This window comes from Typopeltis vanoorti, chromosome 10, assembly GCF_054136105.1.
Source record: "Typopeltis vanoorti isolate ZY-2024b chromosome 10, IOZ_Tvanoo_1.0, whole genome shotgun sequence".
Taxonomy (NCBI): domain Eukaryota; kingdom Metazoa; phylum Arthropoda; class Arachnida; order Uropygi; family Thelyphonidae; genus Typopeltis; species Typopeltis vanoorti.
The window spans coordinates 124,724,043-124,744,490 of NC_143558.1; the positions used below are offsets into that span (position 1 = coordinate 124,724,043).

At 34.1% G+C, this 20,448-nt stretch overlaps 1 protein-coding gene across 5 annotated transcripts in view; it reads left to right on the plus strand.

The window, feature by feature from the left end:
- Positions 1-226: 226 nt before the first annotated feature.
- The window catches only part of Ube4A (Ubiquitination factor E4A), a 346,330-nt gene continuing 326,108 nt past the window's right edge, over positions 227-20,448 (plus strand). Inside the window, exons 1-3 of one of the 5 annotated variants that reach the window (XM_090399157.1) lie at positions 227-285; positions 5,799-5,838; positions 19,295-19,496. In XM_090399157.1, the coding sequence (XP_090255283.1) occupies positions 5,824-5,838; positions 19,295-19,496 (217 nt within the window). In that variant the 5' untranslated portion in view covers positions 227-285; positions 5,799-5,823. Of the gene's footprint in view, positions 286-372; positions 575-5,755; positions 5,839-19,294; positions 19,497-20,448 lie in introns of those variants that run through there. The other 4 variants (XM_090399156.1, XM_090399154.1, XM_090399152.1 and 1 more) reach the window with 4 other exon arrangements.

A 20,448-nucleotide genomic window follows, 5' to 3' on the forward strand; every position in this document is an offset into this window, starting at 1 on the left:
TTATAAATTAATAAAGGCATATTTAAGTGCATAGTTTTAGTTTTTTGCATATTTAAGAGCATATTTCGGATGTTTTTTTGTATACTTGGACGTATATTTTGCACTTTTTTACGACCTAAAAATGCCAGCCCTAGTTATTACTACATGGGGAATTTTTGAGGTCTAATCTGGGGAATTTCGATAAATGTGAGTGGCAGCCCTGTCTATCATCAATCAAATTTTTGTTTAAATGATATCTTGTTTTGACTGTGTATCAAATATGTGAATAAAATAATAATAATAAAAGTATTTAATATTAAATAATTTTATTTTTATTATTATTATTTATTTATTTTTATTCTAAAATAATTTTTAAAAAATTATTTTGTGTTCTAATATTCTAAAATATTTTATCACATATGTAAAGTTAGAAAACATGGCTGCGCCCTTTTACTGTTTTTGTGATGTTTACAGTTTTCTAAGTAGTCGTGGTTTGCTTACGTTGGTATGATATAAATTAGTGCTCCAGTAACAAATATAATCAAATGATTATATTTCTATTTGTTAGTTGTTTTATTTGGGTTTAGGAATAGAAGTAAGTTTGAAATTCACTTGCATTAGTGTTCCAGAATGTACAAAAAATTATTCTTGACCCCCCCCCCCCTCCCTTTCATACGATTTCTGCCTATCAAAAGGATGTTTCACCTTGAGAAAGAAGTTAAACGAATCCACTTAACATTCATCGAGAAAATACATAATACTTATACATTTCAGATAATACTAGTTCTTATAGATTGAACAGTTAAGCATTTAATATGCCTGCAATTGATCGCTTTAATGTGAAACACTTTCATGAAGGTCTGCAAACGTGCAACTCCTTTAAACTAACAGTTGGTGATAATGTTAAATGGTTACACAGCAAGCAAACATCACAATAAGAACGAGTTTAATTAATTTGATAGATTGTTATATTTACACTGCCTTATTAAGCCTCATTGAATTACAGAGCTAGTCAAAGTACTGTAAAATTATTTCAAGTATCTCTTTCTAGTAGCATTTCTGGTATACTGCACTACACATTTCCCGAGCTAGACAAAGCAGGAACAATAAATTTCAAGCCAAGCTGATATAAACATTGGATGTGAAAAAGTTTTTTTTTTTTTTCAGCTTTGACAAATGCCTTTCTTAGGACTTTTATTATTAAAATATTTTTGCTATCATTATTACTATTACATCAACACTCAGCAAAGGTTGGTTGATTGGTAGAGCCTCTGCTACTAATGGCTCACGCAAAAAGTTAAGCAAGTTTGAGTGCAGTTAGTAGTTGTAAGGGATCAATCGTTCGATGCTGTTGGCACACTCTCCCTTGATGAGTCTTTGGACTCCCTGGAGGTGTCACATAATAATAAAAAATCAATCTCCATGGAGTCAATACATTCATCACAAGAGGTTCACTCAGCCAACAACATAAAATCTACTCCTCACATCCTTCTTTACAACACCTTTACACAACTATCAGGATGGCCTGTTGTTCATTTTTATAATCTCTTCTGCATTAAACCAATAAAATTACCCTCACTTAAATATATCATATCACCTCTTTTCTTTCTATTTAGAAAACTGCAGTTTACGTTCCTTTAGCCTCTTTCTCCACAACCAAAATTCCAGAGCTCTGATATTGCTTTGGTTGGTTGCCTTTGAACCACATTTCCACATCACAATGAAAATGAGCTAACCAAATATGAGTACATTAGTCCTTGTGAGGTCAGGTCATTGCTTTATACAACAGCACAACCATTTCTTTATCCATACTTATCATTGTACCCCTGATCATAGCATCAATATAATGTGCACTGTTTTTAACACTTGCAATGTGCTCTTTAAACTTCATGCAACTGTCAATAATGGATCTCAAATCTGATCATTTTCTGAAGTACAGTTCCACTGATATAGTACACACCCATATATTGCTGCATTCTAAAGTGCAACACTTTGCACTTATTAATATAACTACAATCCCACGTATCTGCCTAAGCAGAAAGTCTATTTCTGATGGCAAATAACATCAACAATGCACTTTATTAATATTCTCCTCAACTTTACTATAACTGGCCTGGTTAGCATATCTGCTTTCCAACTAACAGGCTACAGGTTTGACCACTCATGATTTTGGTTCACTTGCATCTGAATCCTCTGCATCACCACCTCATTCCCAAGATACTGTGCCCATGACCAGACATGAGCACAGTAATTCAGACTATCAATACATTATTATTTTTATTATTATTTTTATTATTATTATTATTATATGACACCTCCAGGGAGTCCAAAGACTCATCGAGGGAGAATGTGCCAACACCATCGAATGATTGGGCCTGTTCTAACTACTAACTGCGCTCAAACCTGCTTAACTTTTTGCGAGCCATCCATTAGTAGCAGAGGCTCTACCAATCGACCAACCTAAGAAGGATAACTCCCTTAGCTCTGCTTGTTAGTGCATTCTTCAGTAACCAAGTAATCCTATGAGCTAACCTGGCTACATTAGCAATATGCCATCTAAACTTCAACCCTTGTAATCTTTTTATTTCAAAATGCATAAGTTTACACTTTTCTAAATTAAATTGACATCCATTATGTTTTGCCCATAATGCCAACCTATTTAAATCATCCTACAAGCTCTCTACATCACCTTGATTAACTATTACCCTACCTAATTTGCATCATCAGAAAACTGAATATCCCCCCCTCTTCAAATTATTTCCTATATCATTTACATACAAATTAAACAGCAGTGATCCAAGCATAGGACCCTGCAGCACACCACTAGTAACTTGTCTTCTCCTGGATTCTGCTCTTCCTATACTACTTTTTGGTATCTGTTCATCAACCACCTTTTTATCCATATCGCCATTTTTATATCCATCCTGATTTTTTGCAGTTTGCTTAACAGAGTTCCAAGTGGTATCCTCTCAAATGACTTTGCAATATCCAGCATTATCATGCATAGCATTCCCTTTATCCAACTCAGCTGTTACTCTACTATAAAAGATTAATGGATTACTAAGGCATGACTGACCCTCATAGAGTATCATATTCTTATCCACCCATTCCAAAATTCTCTTTTTGACTAACTTCTCCAGTACTTTTACCATCATCACTCCTGAGATACTGTTGGTCTATAATTTGCGCCCACAGACTTAGATCCTCCTTTATGCAAGGGAATTATTTTGTCCTTCTTCCAGTCTCTTGGACTTGGCCAGAGCTGAGACTTAGATCAAACAGCCTAGTCAACAGCATTGCCAGTTCACCTGCACATTCTCTTAGTGCTAGTCCATATCCCATCCAATTCATATTTTGCATTATCCTATCTTGTCAGGTGTCATCTCCTCCCAAGAGGTCGATTACCATGATCTTCCACCATGTACGATTTTGTGCTTCTCTTTACATTCTTCAGAAGACAAATGGTGCAGTCTTTGATATTTCCTATCCAATCTTCTTTGTCTTTCTCTTCTTCTTTTTCCTTGTATCATTCCTTCTAAAAGTGGTTTTTTTTTTTTTTTTTTTGTTGGGATTCATGCATTAGTATGTGACCAAGATAGGCTGTTTTCCTTTTCTTAATGGTTTTCAACAGAGTCATTTCTTCTCCAGTCTTCTCTAATTTCTCTAAATTGTTTTTTTTGGCAGTCCATGGGACTCTTAGGATTCTTCTGAGGATCTACATTTCAAAGGCAGTGTTGACCATACAAAGCATTTGGACAGCCTAATTCTTGTTTTTGTGTGAATTTCCCTTGAGGTCGGAATGTTTTTCATGCTAATGAAGGCTGAATTAGTATCTATCCTTCTTAATATTTCATAAAGTAATTGGTTTAATCATATCCAAGTGTAAGCAAACAAAGTGTGCGCCTGAAGTATAAGTATTTTCAGGACTGGGGCAACTCGTGGTAAAGGTAGTATGACTTCGCATCACTTGCCTTAGTATCCCATAATGCAAAGCACATCTCCTTGCGGACATGTATAATGCTATGCATTATGGAAAGGGTCACTACCCAGACCAGTTTCGACCTTTATTGAGGTCTCATCAGTGGGAGCCAGACCCAGAGGTGATACCAAGGTGGAAGTAATGCAGAAGTCATATTTTCATATATGAGATATGATTTCTTCAACCTTGGTATCACCTCTGGGTCTGGCTCTCACTGATGAGACTTCACTAAAGGTTGAAACTGGTTTGGGTAGTGACCCTTCCCATAATGCATAGCATTATACATGTCTGCAAGGAGATGTGCTTTGCATTATGGGATACTAAGGCAAGTGATGCGAAGTCATACCACCTTTACCATGAGTTGTCCCAGTCCTGAAAATACTTCAGGCACAAACTTTGTTTGCTTACACTCTGATAAGGGATTAAACCAATTAATTTATAGTATAACCAAGTGGAAAAATTTTGAACAATTTCTTAATATTTCCTTATCACACTTATCATTCTCTGTAATTAGTTGATCAAAATATACATAACTCTCTACTTGATCTAAATTATTTCCTCTTATCTTAATATTTATATTGGGTATTTTCCCTTTTTCTCTTGTTACCAGCATGGTTTTGGTTTTTTGAAGTTGAAATTAAATCCATGTTTTTCACTTAGTTTCAGCACTCTTCTGGTAGGGTTTGAAGATATCTTTGTTGCTTTCAGCTAGCAGTACCATATCGTCTGCATATTATTATTATTTGACACCTCCAGGGAGTCCAAGGACTCATCAAGGGAGGGCACCTGCTCTTCAACTCCATCTCCATTCAATCACCAACTGACTGCAACTACACCAATGCCATCTACCGCCGACCACCACCACTGGTATTTCCACAAACAATCAGAAACATCCATGCCCACGGCAGGATTTGAACCCACAGCCTTTTGGCTGGAGAGCGGATATGCTATCCACTCAGCTAACCATACTGGCAAGTAGTCCTGTGAGCTTTTTTTTATCAAGCTACTTTGTGATATGCTGGATGCTTTGTTTGGACTACCTTGGTGCACTTGTTAAATACCCAAGGCTTGGATGTTGGTTTTAATTTTGAATTTTTTTTTTTTTAAATGCAAATTCCACCCACAAAAGGCTTCTAAACTTATGAGAAATAAATATTAATTCCCCCCCCCCCACCCTCCATGAATATTTATCAGAATTTGGAGAATGATAAAACTACAAATAAATGTTTTGAAAGAGTCAACCATTTTCAATCACTATTGTATTATTATATTTGATCCAGCACAGAGTATAAATTGTATAAGTTGCACAACAGCAATCACATTAATGTTACATGCTTACATGTTACATGCATAGATTTTTATTCAAAATCTAAAAATCTCCTACTGAGATTTTTATCAAACATTCATACTATGGTGAGATTCGATTCCATGCTGGAATGCTGTGGCACTATCTACTCGGCAAACCAGCCCATCGGGTTTGCATCTGCTATCTTGACTCCTTGAATAGTTTACTTTTCCTGTGTGGTCAATCAAGTTAGCATATATTCTTTTTCTTCTTCTCTCTTTCGTCATCTATGTGGATGATGATGATAATGAGGCCGAATGAACTCTTTCCACTTCTGTCTGTCCCTGGAGAGTCTGAACAATTCTGTCCAGTTAGCATATATTACAATATCAGATATCTATTAACTGATTAGCATAAATATAACAATTACAGCATAGCTGTAAATATTTTCTCTTTTTAAAATTTTGTCTGAAATGAAATGCTTTGTTAACATATTTTTATATTTTATTCAGGTTTTTTGCTGTAATTTTCTAAACTAAATATTGTGTCATTTAGGATTTCAGAATTAAAGATATATCAGATGGCTAACAACATGGTATGTAGCTTTGCTGACTTTCATTTTTGAAAATTGCACAAAATATGTTTAGTTATGACAAATTACTATGCAGTATTTTGGTAAAACTGAAGCAAAAACTTTGTAGTTAATATGTTTACAGAACATTCCAGTTTTGTTAGTTTTTGGTGATTTATTTATAATTCATACATAGTATCTCATTTATGTTTACTGTCAAAACAAATATTCTCCATTGATTTGATGGATTAATGAATCAGTCACTGAAATAAATCTTGCTCGCTTTACTACAAGTGATGGTTCTTTGGTCTTCTGTCAGTTGCAGGACAGTGAAGTGCCCACTAAGTTTTCTCTACCCCACCTATGTTCATCTGTGTCTGAGGTTCCATGCTCTTTTCATCTGACATACTTCAGCCATCTCTGTCTAGAGGAACCTAAATTCAAAATACATCTGTTACCACTGGTAGGAAAAATGGATCTAAAAGACATGCTTTGGACAGAGTGCAGATTCATTAGAAGTAACCTACCTTAAATTTGACAGTTAAGAATATGTTGGGCAATCAGGTGACAGTCCTTTTCTATCCACAGAAGATCTACTGACACTGGAAGATGCATTCATCTATCACATACCAATCCCTGCTATCAATATGGCATCATCAAACCCTTATCAGATCGTGCTAGAACCATTGCTCTGACCACACTAGTCTTTCCACAGAAATCAATCACATCTGGGACACTTTTTATAGCCAATTGCTTTCTCCCTACACAAAATCAACTAAACTCTCTCTGCTCTTCCACCAAACCCAATTCTTCCCTCCCCCAATTCAGAACACAAAAAATCCATTGCCATTCCCTGTATCTGGGGCACCCCAGAAAAAATTTCACACATTCTAAAAAAAAGTATAACTTATCCTTATCTACTCACCAAAAAGATCATCTTGACTATCTACCTTGTGAACTATCTTACTTTAGACAAATAGGAAGAATATTTAATACCTGCCTGGAAGAAATACTATATCCATTACCTACATTCTGGTGTAGCAGACTATACAATCGATACAGATACTGGATTCATTTGGAAAATACCCTTCCTTTTACCGGGAGTAGATATAAATCTGAGAGACCATTCCTGGAATCTGCTCAGCATTATAACATTTGCTAAATCTTAACAAAATTGGCTACCTCACTTTACCAGAAATCTTGGAGACCATCATCATGGGACCTTCAGCAAGTTTCCATCATTGTACCCACAAAGCGCACTAGATACGACTATAGGATTCCCATTCACACTCAGGCTGTTCACCTGTTCAGAGTATTTCTTTATGCTCATAAAGATGCCTTGGTGACCAGGGCAAAATATTGGCATAATAATTTATTAACTAAATAAATTCAGTTAGTATTTATTATCTATAGACGTGTGCTTATTCCACTAAAACATTAACATGGATGATAATCAATGTCTAAGCATCCATACCAGATTAACTACAATTAGTAGACTGTTGTGTAATTCAAAATTTGGGAAATCCTAATTTTAAAACCACTAGCACAATTCCTAAGTCTTCCATAAAGCTGTCTGCAGATGGTGATCCCAATGCATATACTATCTTATCCATTTTCTTTTCCACAAATTGCATATTGGGTGCTTTTGCATATAGTTGTTCTTTATATGCCCTGATAATGTTGCTTGTCTTCATCATCATGCCTATCAAAGATTTAGGCCTAGAGTGGCCTGTTTTGGCCTTAAAAGTCATTGTTGAATCTTTTAAGAGGACATCCTTGTTTTCTTTTTCCTAATGGCTTGTACTTTAAGGCTTGTTTTGGTAATCTTTCTGTTTTCATTCTTTGAACGTGTTCCATCCATTTATGTTTATATTTTTTCATTTTTTCTATTACTAATTCCTGGTTTAATTCTTTCATAATTTCTTCATTTCTTTTGTGATCAAATAGAGTATACTTTGCAGTTTTTCTCATAAACTTCATTTCAGCTATTATTAATCTTTGTTTGTCTTTTTGTTTTATTGCCCAGATTTCACTTCCATACATTAGGACTGGTAGGGCTAATGTATTGTATACTTTTAGTCTGGTTTGTTTTTGAACTAGGTTTGGTTTAAATATAGAGTTAATTACACCTGTTATTTTTAAATATTTTGCAATCTTTAGGTTTATATCTTTTTCATTTTCATATGTAATCATACTACCTGGGTAGTTAAATGAATTCACTTGTTATAAAATCTTATCTATTACTATTTTAGTTCTTACTTGATCTTGTCCTTTAAAAGCCATAGTTGTTGATTTTTCTGTTGATATTATCATACCATAATCTTTGGTTATCTCATTTAGATTTAAAATAGCTTTCTACCTCCCCCCCCACACACACACAGAGAGAGAGAGAGAGAGAGAGCAATGTACTGTATATCGTGATAGTCCAATCTTTTATTACTTACTAGTTTCCTATCAGCAGTTCTTTTACAAATTAATATATTCTTTGTCCGGTCTATTTGATTAGCTTGCACTTTTCTATCTTTTGAAGCTTTACTAATTTAATCAACTTTAGTTGATTAAGTTAGTAAATTTTACTTAATCTTCCTTTGGTTTTTTTTTTTTTTTTGCTTTCCTTTTTTTTTCTAGTCATTTTTGCTTTGAACAGTATTTTCCTAATCTTTCATCTGTCATTCTGTTTAAATGCCCATTGGTTAATATATTAATTAATATATAAGCAGAGGTGATATATGATAACTTCTGCCTACACATTCGTAAGTATTGATAATGGCAAGTTGTTTTCTGATTGCTTCATTTTTAATGTGTTTCCTTCATTGTTGCTATCTCATAACATTTGTCTGTTTTCATATTTAGTCTGCCATCATTACTAAAAATTGTACCTGAATAGCTAAGATGTGTAATCTCTTCTATGGATTCATTATTTCAGAATGCATTTCTTATTTTTTGTTTGTTTGTTTTTCCCCTCACAGATTTTAATCCCCCCCCCCCACTGCATAACAAGTTTTCAGAGAAGTTATTTAATTAAACTAAATACACTTAAACACCTCAAGATTTATTTAAGAGGATAATGTCATCTGCATAGAGCAGCCTTTCTCAATCTTTCTAAGCCCAAGGACCAATAAAATGCCTAAAACAATTTTACGGACCACTAAGTTACAGAGGCGTAGCTGGGGAGGGGGGGTGTGGCGATCCGTCCAGGAGGCACTTTTTTGGCGCTTTTAAGAAATCTTACCGTACTGTCTACAAAACAGCAACTGAGTGATGAAATAGACCTCGACAATGTCATCGACGATTTTGAACAGAAAAGCAAGAAAAATAACATATTAGCATGTTGGAATTAAAGTTTTACTTCAAAAATAAACATAGTGTTTTTAATTTATTTCCCTATACGTCGTTTTGACTTTTTGTAATTTTTTTAAAAATCTATGTAGGAAGTACCAACACTTCGGAAAAACTGTGCCATTTATAACATAATAAATCTAAAAGGATGTTTTGAATACATATGGAAACATAATTAATTAAATTGAAAGTAAACGATTAAAAGTGTATCATCATTGAACAAATTTTAACTTTTATTAAACAAATACATAATATATAATTAGGTTACTACTTACTTTTAATGAGATGGTTGAACTTCTCAGCCCTTGCAGAGTTGCTGGATATCTGGCTCAATATTGGTTAACTTCAGTCGAAGATCGGCACACATGCACTAAGATGATTTCTGTATTTTGTTTTTATTTGAAAGAGCGATGAAAATCTTTTCTCACAAAAGTAGGTTGTAGAAAACTGCATGACGATTTTCAGTACTTCTTCAGATAATTCGGAAAATTCACTTCTCACCGAAGGCGAGATCCAAAATCGAGCCAAACCAAGATTACGGAATTGAATTTTAAATCCACTGTCACTTGAAAGCTCAATTAATTCTTTTTTCGATAACAAAAGGGCGTTCTCGTGACTGTAAGCCTGAAATGGATCACGAACCCACAGAAATTTCTTATAAAAAAGTTATTTGGAAAATATGTTTCAAAATTTTGTTTCAGAGTTTTGAGGTGATCACAAACCTCAAAAACCTTTAGATGGGTTCATAAGTTGACTGAAGGTTTTTAAATTCACCCTAGTCAGAGGAAACTTGGTACATTTTCTTTCCTGCAGGGAGTTAATGGAGGAGAGCCATGATATTGACGTCAAGTTTTTTGTGCCAATGTTAGACCAACTTTTGGAGCAATTCAGTAAGTGATTTTCTGGCTTCAGTGACATGTGGCCACAACTGACATTATTTAACAACCCAATGAAATGTGACATTTCAGAACAGCATGACGCTATTCAATTGGAGTTGTGTGACTTTCAAAGTGACCCCTTTTTATAGTCACGGGTGGAGATAGGCATTGACTTTTGGAAACTGGTACCAAGGGAAAAATATCCTACATTGAGTGATTTCAGCTTGAGAATTGCATCTATGTTTGGGAGCACATACATATGTGAATGCACTTCTCAACTATGAGGGTGGTTAAATCGTCACGAAGAAGCCGACTGACTGATGACCACCTTCAGGATTTGTTACGAATATTGTCATCATCATTGAAAATTGACTTGACTTTGATGAACTTGTTGGTGCATATGAACGGCCACAGTGTTCTCATTAAGTTGTGTTACATGTAAAAAAAAACAAAAATATGTAATTAAATTTAATTTAATAACTTATATTTAAATCAATCAAGTATTTTATATTATTTTCCCAGTAGTAAAATGATTTAACAAATGTAGTAATTCAGTACATATAACTATTGCCTTGAAAAAATGCAGAGTTTATTTTTATTTAAGTTCTGTCTGAAAGTGCAAGGCCTGTGACGCTACCACTCATCATATATTGGACCTCATATAGAATGAAGTCAGCCATGCCTGCTTTACAGTATAAACATTGCAAAGAGAGGAAAAAAATACAAATGTATTTTTTACTCTCTTAGTGTTGTTTATACTATAAAGCATTATTTTGACTCTAAAAAAAATGTCTAATTGCCCAGTTTCCTTTTTTGAAGTTTGCCCATATTACTGTACCTGAAATCGATTCTCATTCAAGAAGTATATCTTCATCATTTAGTGGTAAATTACTATTTCCTCTTGATTCCTATCATATGAATAAATATATGGTTTAGAGAGGTTTTAGTTTTTTTTTTTAATTTTTAATTTTGCTAACCGCAGTTATGTTGATATGGTATTTTTTTAAATTACTCTGCTAATTCTGTCTCTATTTCATTGATGCTTCATAGTTTGATTATGATTATCTTCAGTTCTTTCAAAGTTTTTTCAGTAGCAGACTTTTCACTTGAAAGCACCTTTGTAGTTCTGTTAGTTTTGATGATGCCCTTTGGTTGGAAAGACCAGGGTTTAGATCCCATCGAGGAGTCTCAAAGAATCTTTATCAGTACTTTTCATCTGATTATACATGGATTTTCTAACAACACGGGAGGTCGACACCCCTAATCCCCTGCGTTGTTCAAGGGTCAACTGTATATATTATTTTTCTGAGTAAGGTCCTGTCTGTCCAAAAAGCTGGGTACCATGTTTGAAGAGGGATGCTATAGACACCTGGAAAGAAAAGAGGATCATGGTGGCCTTTTGTCTGCTTATAAATGTAATTATCTATTGTTTTATCAGGTGGCCCAGTCTATCAATTGCTCCTTTGATGTAAGGTAGAAATGTTGTGTGTGTATATATGTGTAAAATAATTTGCTCTTTATAAGGATTTTGCCAAGTGTTTTTTTGCTTTATCTATTTTGTGCAAATGATGTTAACAAAGCCTGTTGTTCCAGATACATTGTTGATCCTGATGATGAAATTCACTCTGTTCTGGAGACTCAAATTTTGAAGGTTTCTAGTTTTTATGCATGGTAATGTGAAGCAGCATGAAGGTATCTACAAATGTGAATGGCTTTACATATTAAGTAGGCTTAATATAAGAAGGAACCACCTGATTGCCTTTTAACTAAAGTATCCAAGAAGTCCCTTCTTTTTCCCTTTCAAAGGCAAAACTGATTCATGGATGGATATTGTTGAGGAAATGTAGAAAGTTAGTTAAAGCCGATGGGACTTAAGGCCAAATCGCCTTATGTCCCATCAGCTCGCTGATATTGGTAGCTTCAGCATGTAATATTTAATTTAGTTAATAAATTATTTGATTCATTCTTAATGTACATAGTATTTGTTCCAGAAACCTCATCATGAATGAGTATAACAGCTACAGAAACTTGCATATGAAAACAAATAATTGAACACATGTTAGATCAAAATCCCAGTCAGTTCTTTGTATTCCATATAGGCTGGATGGAGGTCTAAAACCTGTTTGGTAACTTTGATGATTAAACAACAACACAGTGCTGCTTGTTATTAATAAACAGGACAGTGTGAGACCACTGTCCTGTTTATTGGACACCTGAAATGATTTGAAATCATTCATGTTTATTCTTTATTAGAGCATAATTTCTGGACTATGTCCAGAATAAATAAAATATATATATATATATATAAAATTAATAAAAGAAATGGAAAAAAAGAATCCTTAGCCCACTCATGGCATAAATGTACTAGGGGCATATATTCAGGGTGTGCTAAGTGTTTGGCACACACCCATGGAATAGCAATATCACCGATATTGTATTTTTACATTTATTCCTGTTAAAAACTACCTTTATTGTTTCCTGGCTTCACATGATTCCTAAAATTAAACACAATATACTAATGCTTCATGAAGAGGACATTTTTCATCTGTTTTGTGTGCGTGAAGTGTGAAAATTGACATGTTTAGGACATTGATATAGAGAAGTTTTTAATATAGACCATATGGGAAAATAAGTGTCCAGACATTCCATTCTGCAACAAAAATGGAACACTGCAATAGATTACGTGTGCCGGAATTCCTTTAAAACTGGTGGTGAACTCCTCAGACGTCGTACAATACTGTGTATTGTCTACTCTTGAGAAATGGCCATGCATATTGAATTCCAACAAGGTGTTATTATAGGCTGCCATATCAGCAACCTGTCTGTTGTGTGTGATTGCAGAAAAATTGCAACTCCCACAGTCAACTGTTCAAGATGTTATTAGTAAATGGAAACGCGAGGGACTTACAACTACCAAGAAACATTCAAGGAAGGCCATGTAAATTGACAGAAAGGGACAAGAGGGGCTCCTGAAACATGCCATCTGTGAGTGCCCATTCCTGTGCACAAATAGGGCTGTGTGCATGTGTGCATGTGTGCACGCGCACAAAGACCATTTGTTAAGGGACTACACAAGTTAAATTTCCATGGCTGAGCTTCTGCATACAAGCTGTTAATAATGCGTACGAATGTGAGTAAACGACTTGCTTAGTGCAAAGAGCATCGTTATTGGACCCTAGACTAATTGAAATGAGTGGCATGGATTGATGAATCATGCTACACTGTTTTTAAATCCAATAATCATTGCTGAGTGTGGCAGATGTCAGGTGAATGTTATCTGCCAACATGTGTCATCCCAACTGTTGAATTTGGTGGCGGCGGCAGTGTCATGGTCTGAGGATGTTTGTCATGGTATGGATTCGGACCTTTGGTGGTTATGGATGCCACAAAGTACCGGGACATTCTAGACTATGCTACTCTGTCTACAGTGCTGAAACAAGATTGGCCCATCTCTGTAAAACTGGGCCATTCTTGTTTCGGTACGATAATGTGCCATGCCATAAAGCACACTCCATTTTGACATGGTTTGAGGATATGGGTGTACAGAATTTGAGTGGCCAGCTCGTATAGCCCCTGACTTCAATCCTTTCAGATGAACTTGAATGTCAGATTTAGGTTACAGCATGTCCAACTTCTGTGTCTGAACTGACCACTGCTTTTGCAGGAGGAATGGAAAAATATATCTGTAACTAGTTACCAACATCTCATTAAAGTTTGCCAAGGAGAGTGCCCAATGTATTGTGGCCAAAGGTGGACCAATTCCTTATCGATTTTGCAATAAATGCAGTATTGTCTAAACAGCACTTGTGTCCAGACACTTTTTTCCACTTAGGATAATTTTTTTATAAATAATTTATAACTTTTTGCCCATATTTATCAATGGGAAACAGTGTTGACGATCTATTGAATGTCCCGTTTTCTGCCAGAGCTTTACCTGATTGTATGATTATAGTTGAATGAGGTTGGAACTTGTGTATAAATAAGTACAATGAGGTTATTTCAGCCTTTCTTTGGTTCAATCTGAAAAATACTAATTTTCCAATAATTACTTTTTCCGATTTCTGTGCATATTATATGGCTGTATTTAAAAATCATATCAAAATTCAAATTATCCGTATCTCACTCTAGTATTGGCCAGTGATATGCTTTCTATATTTAAAATTATACTAATTGATAAATGAAAGTATTCAAAGTTATCCTACAATTAATTGCACTGGACCAATTAAGATGAGCACCGATATGCTATGCACTCCTAAAACTTTCATAAAAATCAATCATATAGTCAAATAGCACAAATTTTGTAGCACGAGTTGCATAAGCCACATGATGGCTAACCCAACCGAAATTGGCATGCAACACCACTGAAATGTACTATAAGTTTTCAAAAATCTTTTGTAGTTGGGAGCCACATAAAAAAAAAATTCTGATGTTTATGATTGTTGCCATTAGTCTACAACTATGGACTTTATCTTAATAAAATTGTGTGCCATGAAGATCATGCACTGATAAGCTGTAATTAGATTTATTATTAAATGGGCAACTCCATGGAGTCTGTAGACTCATCTGAGCAATTCCTAAACATTATGTCAAGCATTGACCAACCAAAAAAAGGACTTTCCCTACATTTTTTGAGGAAAAACAGAAGCGGTTGCATATCTATTGTTATTCATCCTTCCAAGAACTACTATAGATGTTCATACTAAAAGAATCCACTTCAGGCCATTACATCTCTGCTGCCACACTTCATAGATGGGATGATACATCCATAAAATGCATAAAACATTCTCTAAGCATCTGCTGCTTCCACTCTCACCCATTCCATTGGAAAATGTTTAATGCCATTCATTACTCCATTTTACAAATGACCACATCGTTGTGACATGCCTTTTAGTATAATCCAGGCTCTTGATTGTCAGTCCAGATTACACAAGCTATGAGGGGGTGAGAGGCTGTAAAGTTCTGATAAACACCTAGAACAAAAATTTAATTAATTTTATGTTTTCTTATATATCCTAAAAGAAAAAGAACAAATTATTACAATTTGATTAAATATGGGGGTTTAAAGATATGTTCTATTTTGTGATTATATCAGTTGATTTAATATAATTTTTGTTCTAGATGTTTATCAGAACTTTCCAGACCCCCTTCTCTTATGTTATTATTGATATTATAAAAATTACTATTATTATTATACAGGTATCTCCATGGTGTCAGAAGACTCAATTGTGGGAGACTTCTGGCATTGCATTCCATTCTTTCATGACCCTCCAAGCAAAAAACCTAGTCCTAATAGTATATGACCAAGTTTTATACACTCTTATACAGTTTCATGGGTGACCCTCATTCTTTCTCTCTGCCATGTACTGAAAAAAAGTCTTCAATGTCCGTCCAATAAAATCTCTTTAATAACTTATATTCTTCTGTCATGTCCCCATTTTACTCCTATCAGCCAGTTTTTGAAGTCCACAGCAGGGACGGCTCACGTGAAGGCACTGCGGAACTGCAGCACCCCAATTTTTCTCAATATATAAGTATATTTATTAATTTATTTATACTTGCCTGTAATATTTAATTTTATCATCAACAATCCTATACAATTCTCTTATTTTGTATAAAAAATAATAAAAATCCATCTTGTAGCACTTGGAGGGCGAAGGACGCTAGCAACACTGCGTTTACCACAGTATCATGTTGCTGTGCGTGTAAGCATATGCATGTCATAGTGAGATGCGAGTTATTAGCATAATGCGACACTGTCCATCGCACAGTTCCACTGTTGTTTACAGTATATTCATTTTGCGCCAGTAGTAGAGTGTTCGTAGTGCTTATCGTGTTTACTCCGTCTCTTTAAATACTTGGACATTATAATTAAAGATATAATATTCATTATAGTTTTTATTTTAGAACATTATTGAGGTTATGATAATGGATTTTATTTTTAAGTAATTTTGAATTATACTAAACTGTATAATTTTATCGATAATAAACAATATTTATTCATGAAACAAAACGAAGAATATATTTTATTTTTAAATAATTTTGAATTATACCAACTGTATAATTTTATCGATAATAAACAATATTTTTTCATGTTTAATTTTTTTAAAAATTTTTACCATAATTTTGATATTTTATCCAAACACGTATACACTGTACTCGATGTGTATGTATATTTCGAAAGTTGCAGCACCCCCACGATTTCAAGCAACGAGCTGCCACTGGTCTGCAGACATGTTCTGACAAGAATAGAAATGAAAAGACATGATGTTTTTCGTGAAGATAGAAAGGGTTAAAATGGAGATGGAGTGTTATTGATGATAGAAAAAGAATTATGTCCATACAAAGTAGAGATGCTTTTGGTTCAACAGATCCATTATGGCAGCTGAGGTTATCATAGTGTGTAAAGAATGCAGGCAAGAAAATCCTCAGGACTTGATAGTCTAGGGATAGAACTTTAACATGAGGCCCGGGATTTTATTCTTCCAATTCTGGTTATACTCTTTAATTCTTAAATTCACATACCAAGTGAATTTGTAGCAAGCCATACCATCTTCATTCCAAAACCTAATAGAGATCATACCTTAATCAATAGTTGAAGGCCTATTTTTCTGTCTAATACTGACTACAAGATATTTTTTTGCATTTCCAACAACAAGCTCAAAGTAGGAATGAGATACATACTCAAAAGCACACAGGTTTATGGAGTTCCAGGCCAAGCTGTAGAATTTATTCTGTTTCTGATACACAGTCTACTCTGCTTAGTTAATGTGAAAAAGCAGCCAATGGCAGTACTCTTGGTGGATCTTACTCAAGTATTCGATAATGTCCAATGTCCCTTTCTTTTCCACATCTTCCATCAAATTGGTGTCAGAGAAACTGTGGTAAAAGACTGCTATCTATCATTAAAGATGCCTATGCCAATATAATTACTGGCCTCCTAGTTAATGGATTTATATCAGATCTAGTCAAAATTCAAAAAGTAGTCAAGCAAGGTTACCACCCTCTTAATCCATTGCTCTTTGCAGGTTCTTGAACTTTTTTTGCAGGAAGTTGACAATTTGTATACTGTGTGAAGGATAATTGTTCCCCTCATCTATGAAGGAAAATAAAGTATTAGCATGTGCTGATGATGTAATAGGAACTTTTAAGGAATAATGATTCCACATACATCTTTTTGGTATTTTGGAAAACTTCAGCAAAATTAGTGGACTAACTGCCAGTACTGACAAGTCAAAATTAAGTTTTTAGAAAGTGGGATCTAGGAGACATTCTCTTTGGACTATCTCCAAATTATCAGAGAACACCTCTCACTACTTGGAATTCCTTTCTTCACCTGTCCAATATTACCAGTTACATAGAACTTACATACAAAAAAGTTGAAACCTTAGAAGACTGGAATATTATGCCACTTTACTTTTCTTCTAAAGCCATAGTACTTAAAACTATTCCCTACTCAGCTGTATATAATAAATATTACAGACATTACAGAAGCTTGAAGGAAAACAATTATATAGTAAATATGTGCAATGTTTTTGATTCAGCTGATAGCAAGACATATAATAAGGAATTTCTTTAAATATCAACTTCCTTGGTTAAAATTCTGTTATTAAGCAATACAGCTTCAAAAATCCACAAAACATTGCAGACTCATCATGCAAGACCTCCTCCAGTACTACTTAGGTTTTCATCTACTGTTTGGAATAAATGATTACAGTGGTCCAAGAGTTAGATTGTTTCTGAATAGTATAGTATTCTGAGCTTAACGCTAAGACTGCTACAGCATTTCTGGCACTGTCATTCTTTCCATTAATAATAGCAAAACTTGGTATAAGGAAATCTTTAACCTCTTCTGCCACAAACTTCTGCAGTTGGATACTAACAATAATGCTCTGTAATAACTTACTGAAGTTCCAAGGATATCCTAACAGGAGGGAGCTTGCTTGGAGAATTGCATATGGTTGCTGTCTAGCAAACATCGTCAAATGAAGGTACTTGAACATTAGAAACCCAATCTGTAATATCTTTATAGATTGGAAACAGTAGAGCATGTATTCTCTAGCTGTGCTCTCTTGCCCTGTGTATTTGGAACAGATGATATATGTTGGGCATTCCATTACTTACAGGTTCTTTTTTTGGAGTATCCCCCCCCCACATATCTCTCAGCAATGGGAAGAGAATTTTGATTTTTATAATTAATAAGCTAAAGTATCATTAATGGAAAGCTAAGAAATAACATGGATTTGAAAACTAGCAATATGACATACATACCAATGCATTATAATATTGTATTATAGAAAATTTATTGTTCGGTCTGGCAATTTTTCCATTTAGAAAGAAGCATTCTAGAAGATACCAAATTTTTGACTAGGTGGTATAGGCCACCCACATTATGCAATATTCACTTGGGAGAGGCAGAGATAAAATTCTGTCTATTTTTATTTTGAGAGGCTTTTTAAATGGTTCCAGTCTCTTAGTTCCCTACATCCCTACAGTAGATTGTAAGACTACAATCTACTGTAGAGATGAGTGGAGAGCCATCCCTAGGCAGGGAAGGCCAATTCAAGGCAGTTGGTTAACTCAGTTAAGGCTAACCATTTGAGTACCAATTATCTTCTGATTTTAGTTTTAATTAGTCTTTTTGTTATTCAGCTGCATGAGACTGGTGAATGAATTATGAAATTCTGACTTAACACAGTTACACCATGGAGGTGAAGAATTGGACATTAGGTTAAGTATTTAAAAATGTATGTAAATAATAATACAAAAATACAAAAAGAAAAGAAAAAAAAATTAAATATACTATGAATTTGCAAACAATCTTTTATGAGTGGGAACCACTTTAAAAAAAAGTGTTCCAGTTTTTCCAGTAAAGTCTGCATTATAGAATCATTAAACTAGATCACTGGGACATAATCTCCACATACCTTATAATACTATGCAGCTCTCTCATCCCAGTTATATAGTTTATTGACCATTAAAGTCTTCCTTAAAGGCTGACTCAAGTTTTTTTTTCTTTTTCTTTAATTATTTTGCTTTAATTTTTCTTAATGGAATATTTATTATATGATCCTTTTGATAAATGTTGTTTTATCATTACTAGCCTATGCATTTGGCTTGTCAGGTATCTACTTTAATTTCTGTTTAGGTTAAAAAAACATTCTAAAAATATTTCATATTGGTTCAAAAATTACTTGTGTTCAGTACTGAATTCAAAATTAGTGTTGTCTCTACTGATAATATTTATCAATCTTTATGATTTTTAGGATGGCCTTGAGGATATTGGAAGTAATCCATTTGTTGCCTTGTTTCCAAGTCTTAATCATGCAGCAGAATTTAGAAAAATTGACCGCATCAGTGTTAAAAAATCATCAGATATTGAAACTGTGTCTGATTCTGAAGAAACTAGTAAGCAAATAGAAATGAAGTATTTGATAGAGGAAATTTTTCGAGTAACACTGAGCAATGGTAATATTTTTTTTTAAGTAACTTAGTTAAAGTTTAGCTTATATGTTTAAAAAGTTCTTTTTACATAAGATTATATAACTATTTTAATGGTTATTATTTTTTAATAGTTATTATTATTAGTTTTATAGACACTTGAGCAATGTTATTTTGCTACTGCTTGTAGTGAAGTAAAACTTATAGTAAAACAAAAATAGATAAGAGATTTTGAATAAAGTAGAACAATATAAGGAAAAAGGTAAAGTTGCATTAAAATTTGATGGTGATTTTTACTTGCTACCATGTATACAGAGAAATCATTAGGAATCTTGATTGTGCTAAGACTTCAATTGCACAACCAGGTCAGGGGAATTGGCAATTCTTTTCAAATTCCTTCACCACTTGATATCCCACTCAATTTAGTTCCTCTCTGGTATCCACTAAACTATCGAATCTTCCCGGAATATATGCCTTACTAAAGGGATCACGCAACAACTCTATTTCTAGTGCATTTGACACTTTCCTACAATTTGTGTGTTCACTAAGATTATTCTTCCAGTCATTTTCTTTTTATTTGCCACATTGTACACTAATCACTCACCCAACCAGACTTACCTCTTTACATCTTTTGTGCATGGATTTCACATAAAAAAAATTACCATTATTTGCATTGATAGTAAGAACTTCCTTGTTACGCTAAGAAATCCCCACAACATGCAGATTAATTTCTCCATTTAGGAATTTAAATCCCATGAGCTTATTCTTTATGCTTTGGGCATTAATATACAGACTGGTCCAGAAGTCAGAGAATACATATTTATATTCATATTCATATTTTGGTGTCGAGGCTATCAGGTGAAAAGATGCGTTAGAGAGATCCTGAAAGATATGTGATTTTTGTTGATTTATTAAGCGTTTTCTTAGATTTAATTGTGTATTTTTAGTATATTATTGTAGTTTTTTAGTGTAATTATTG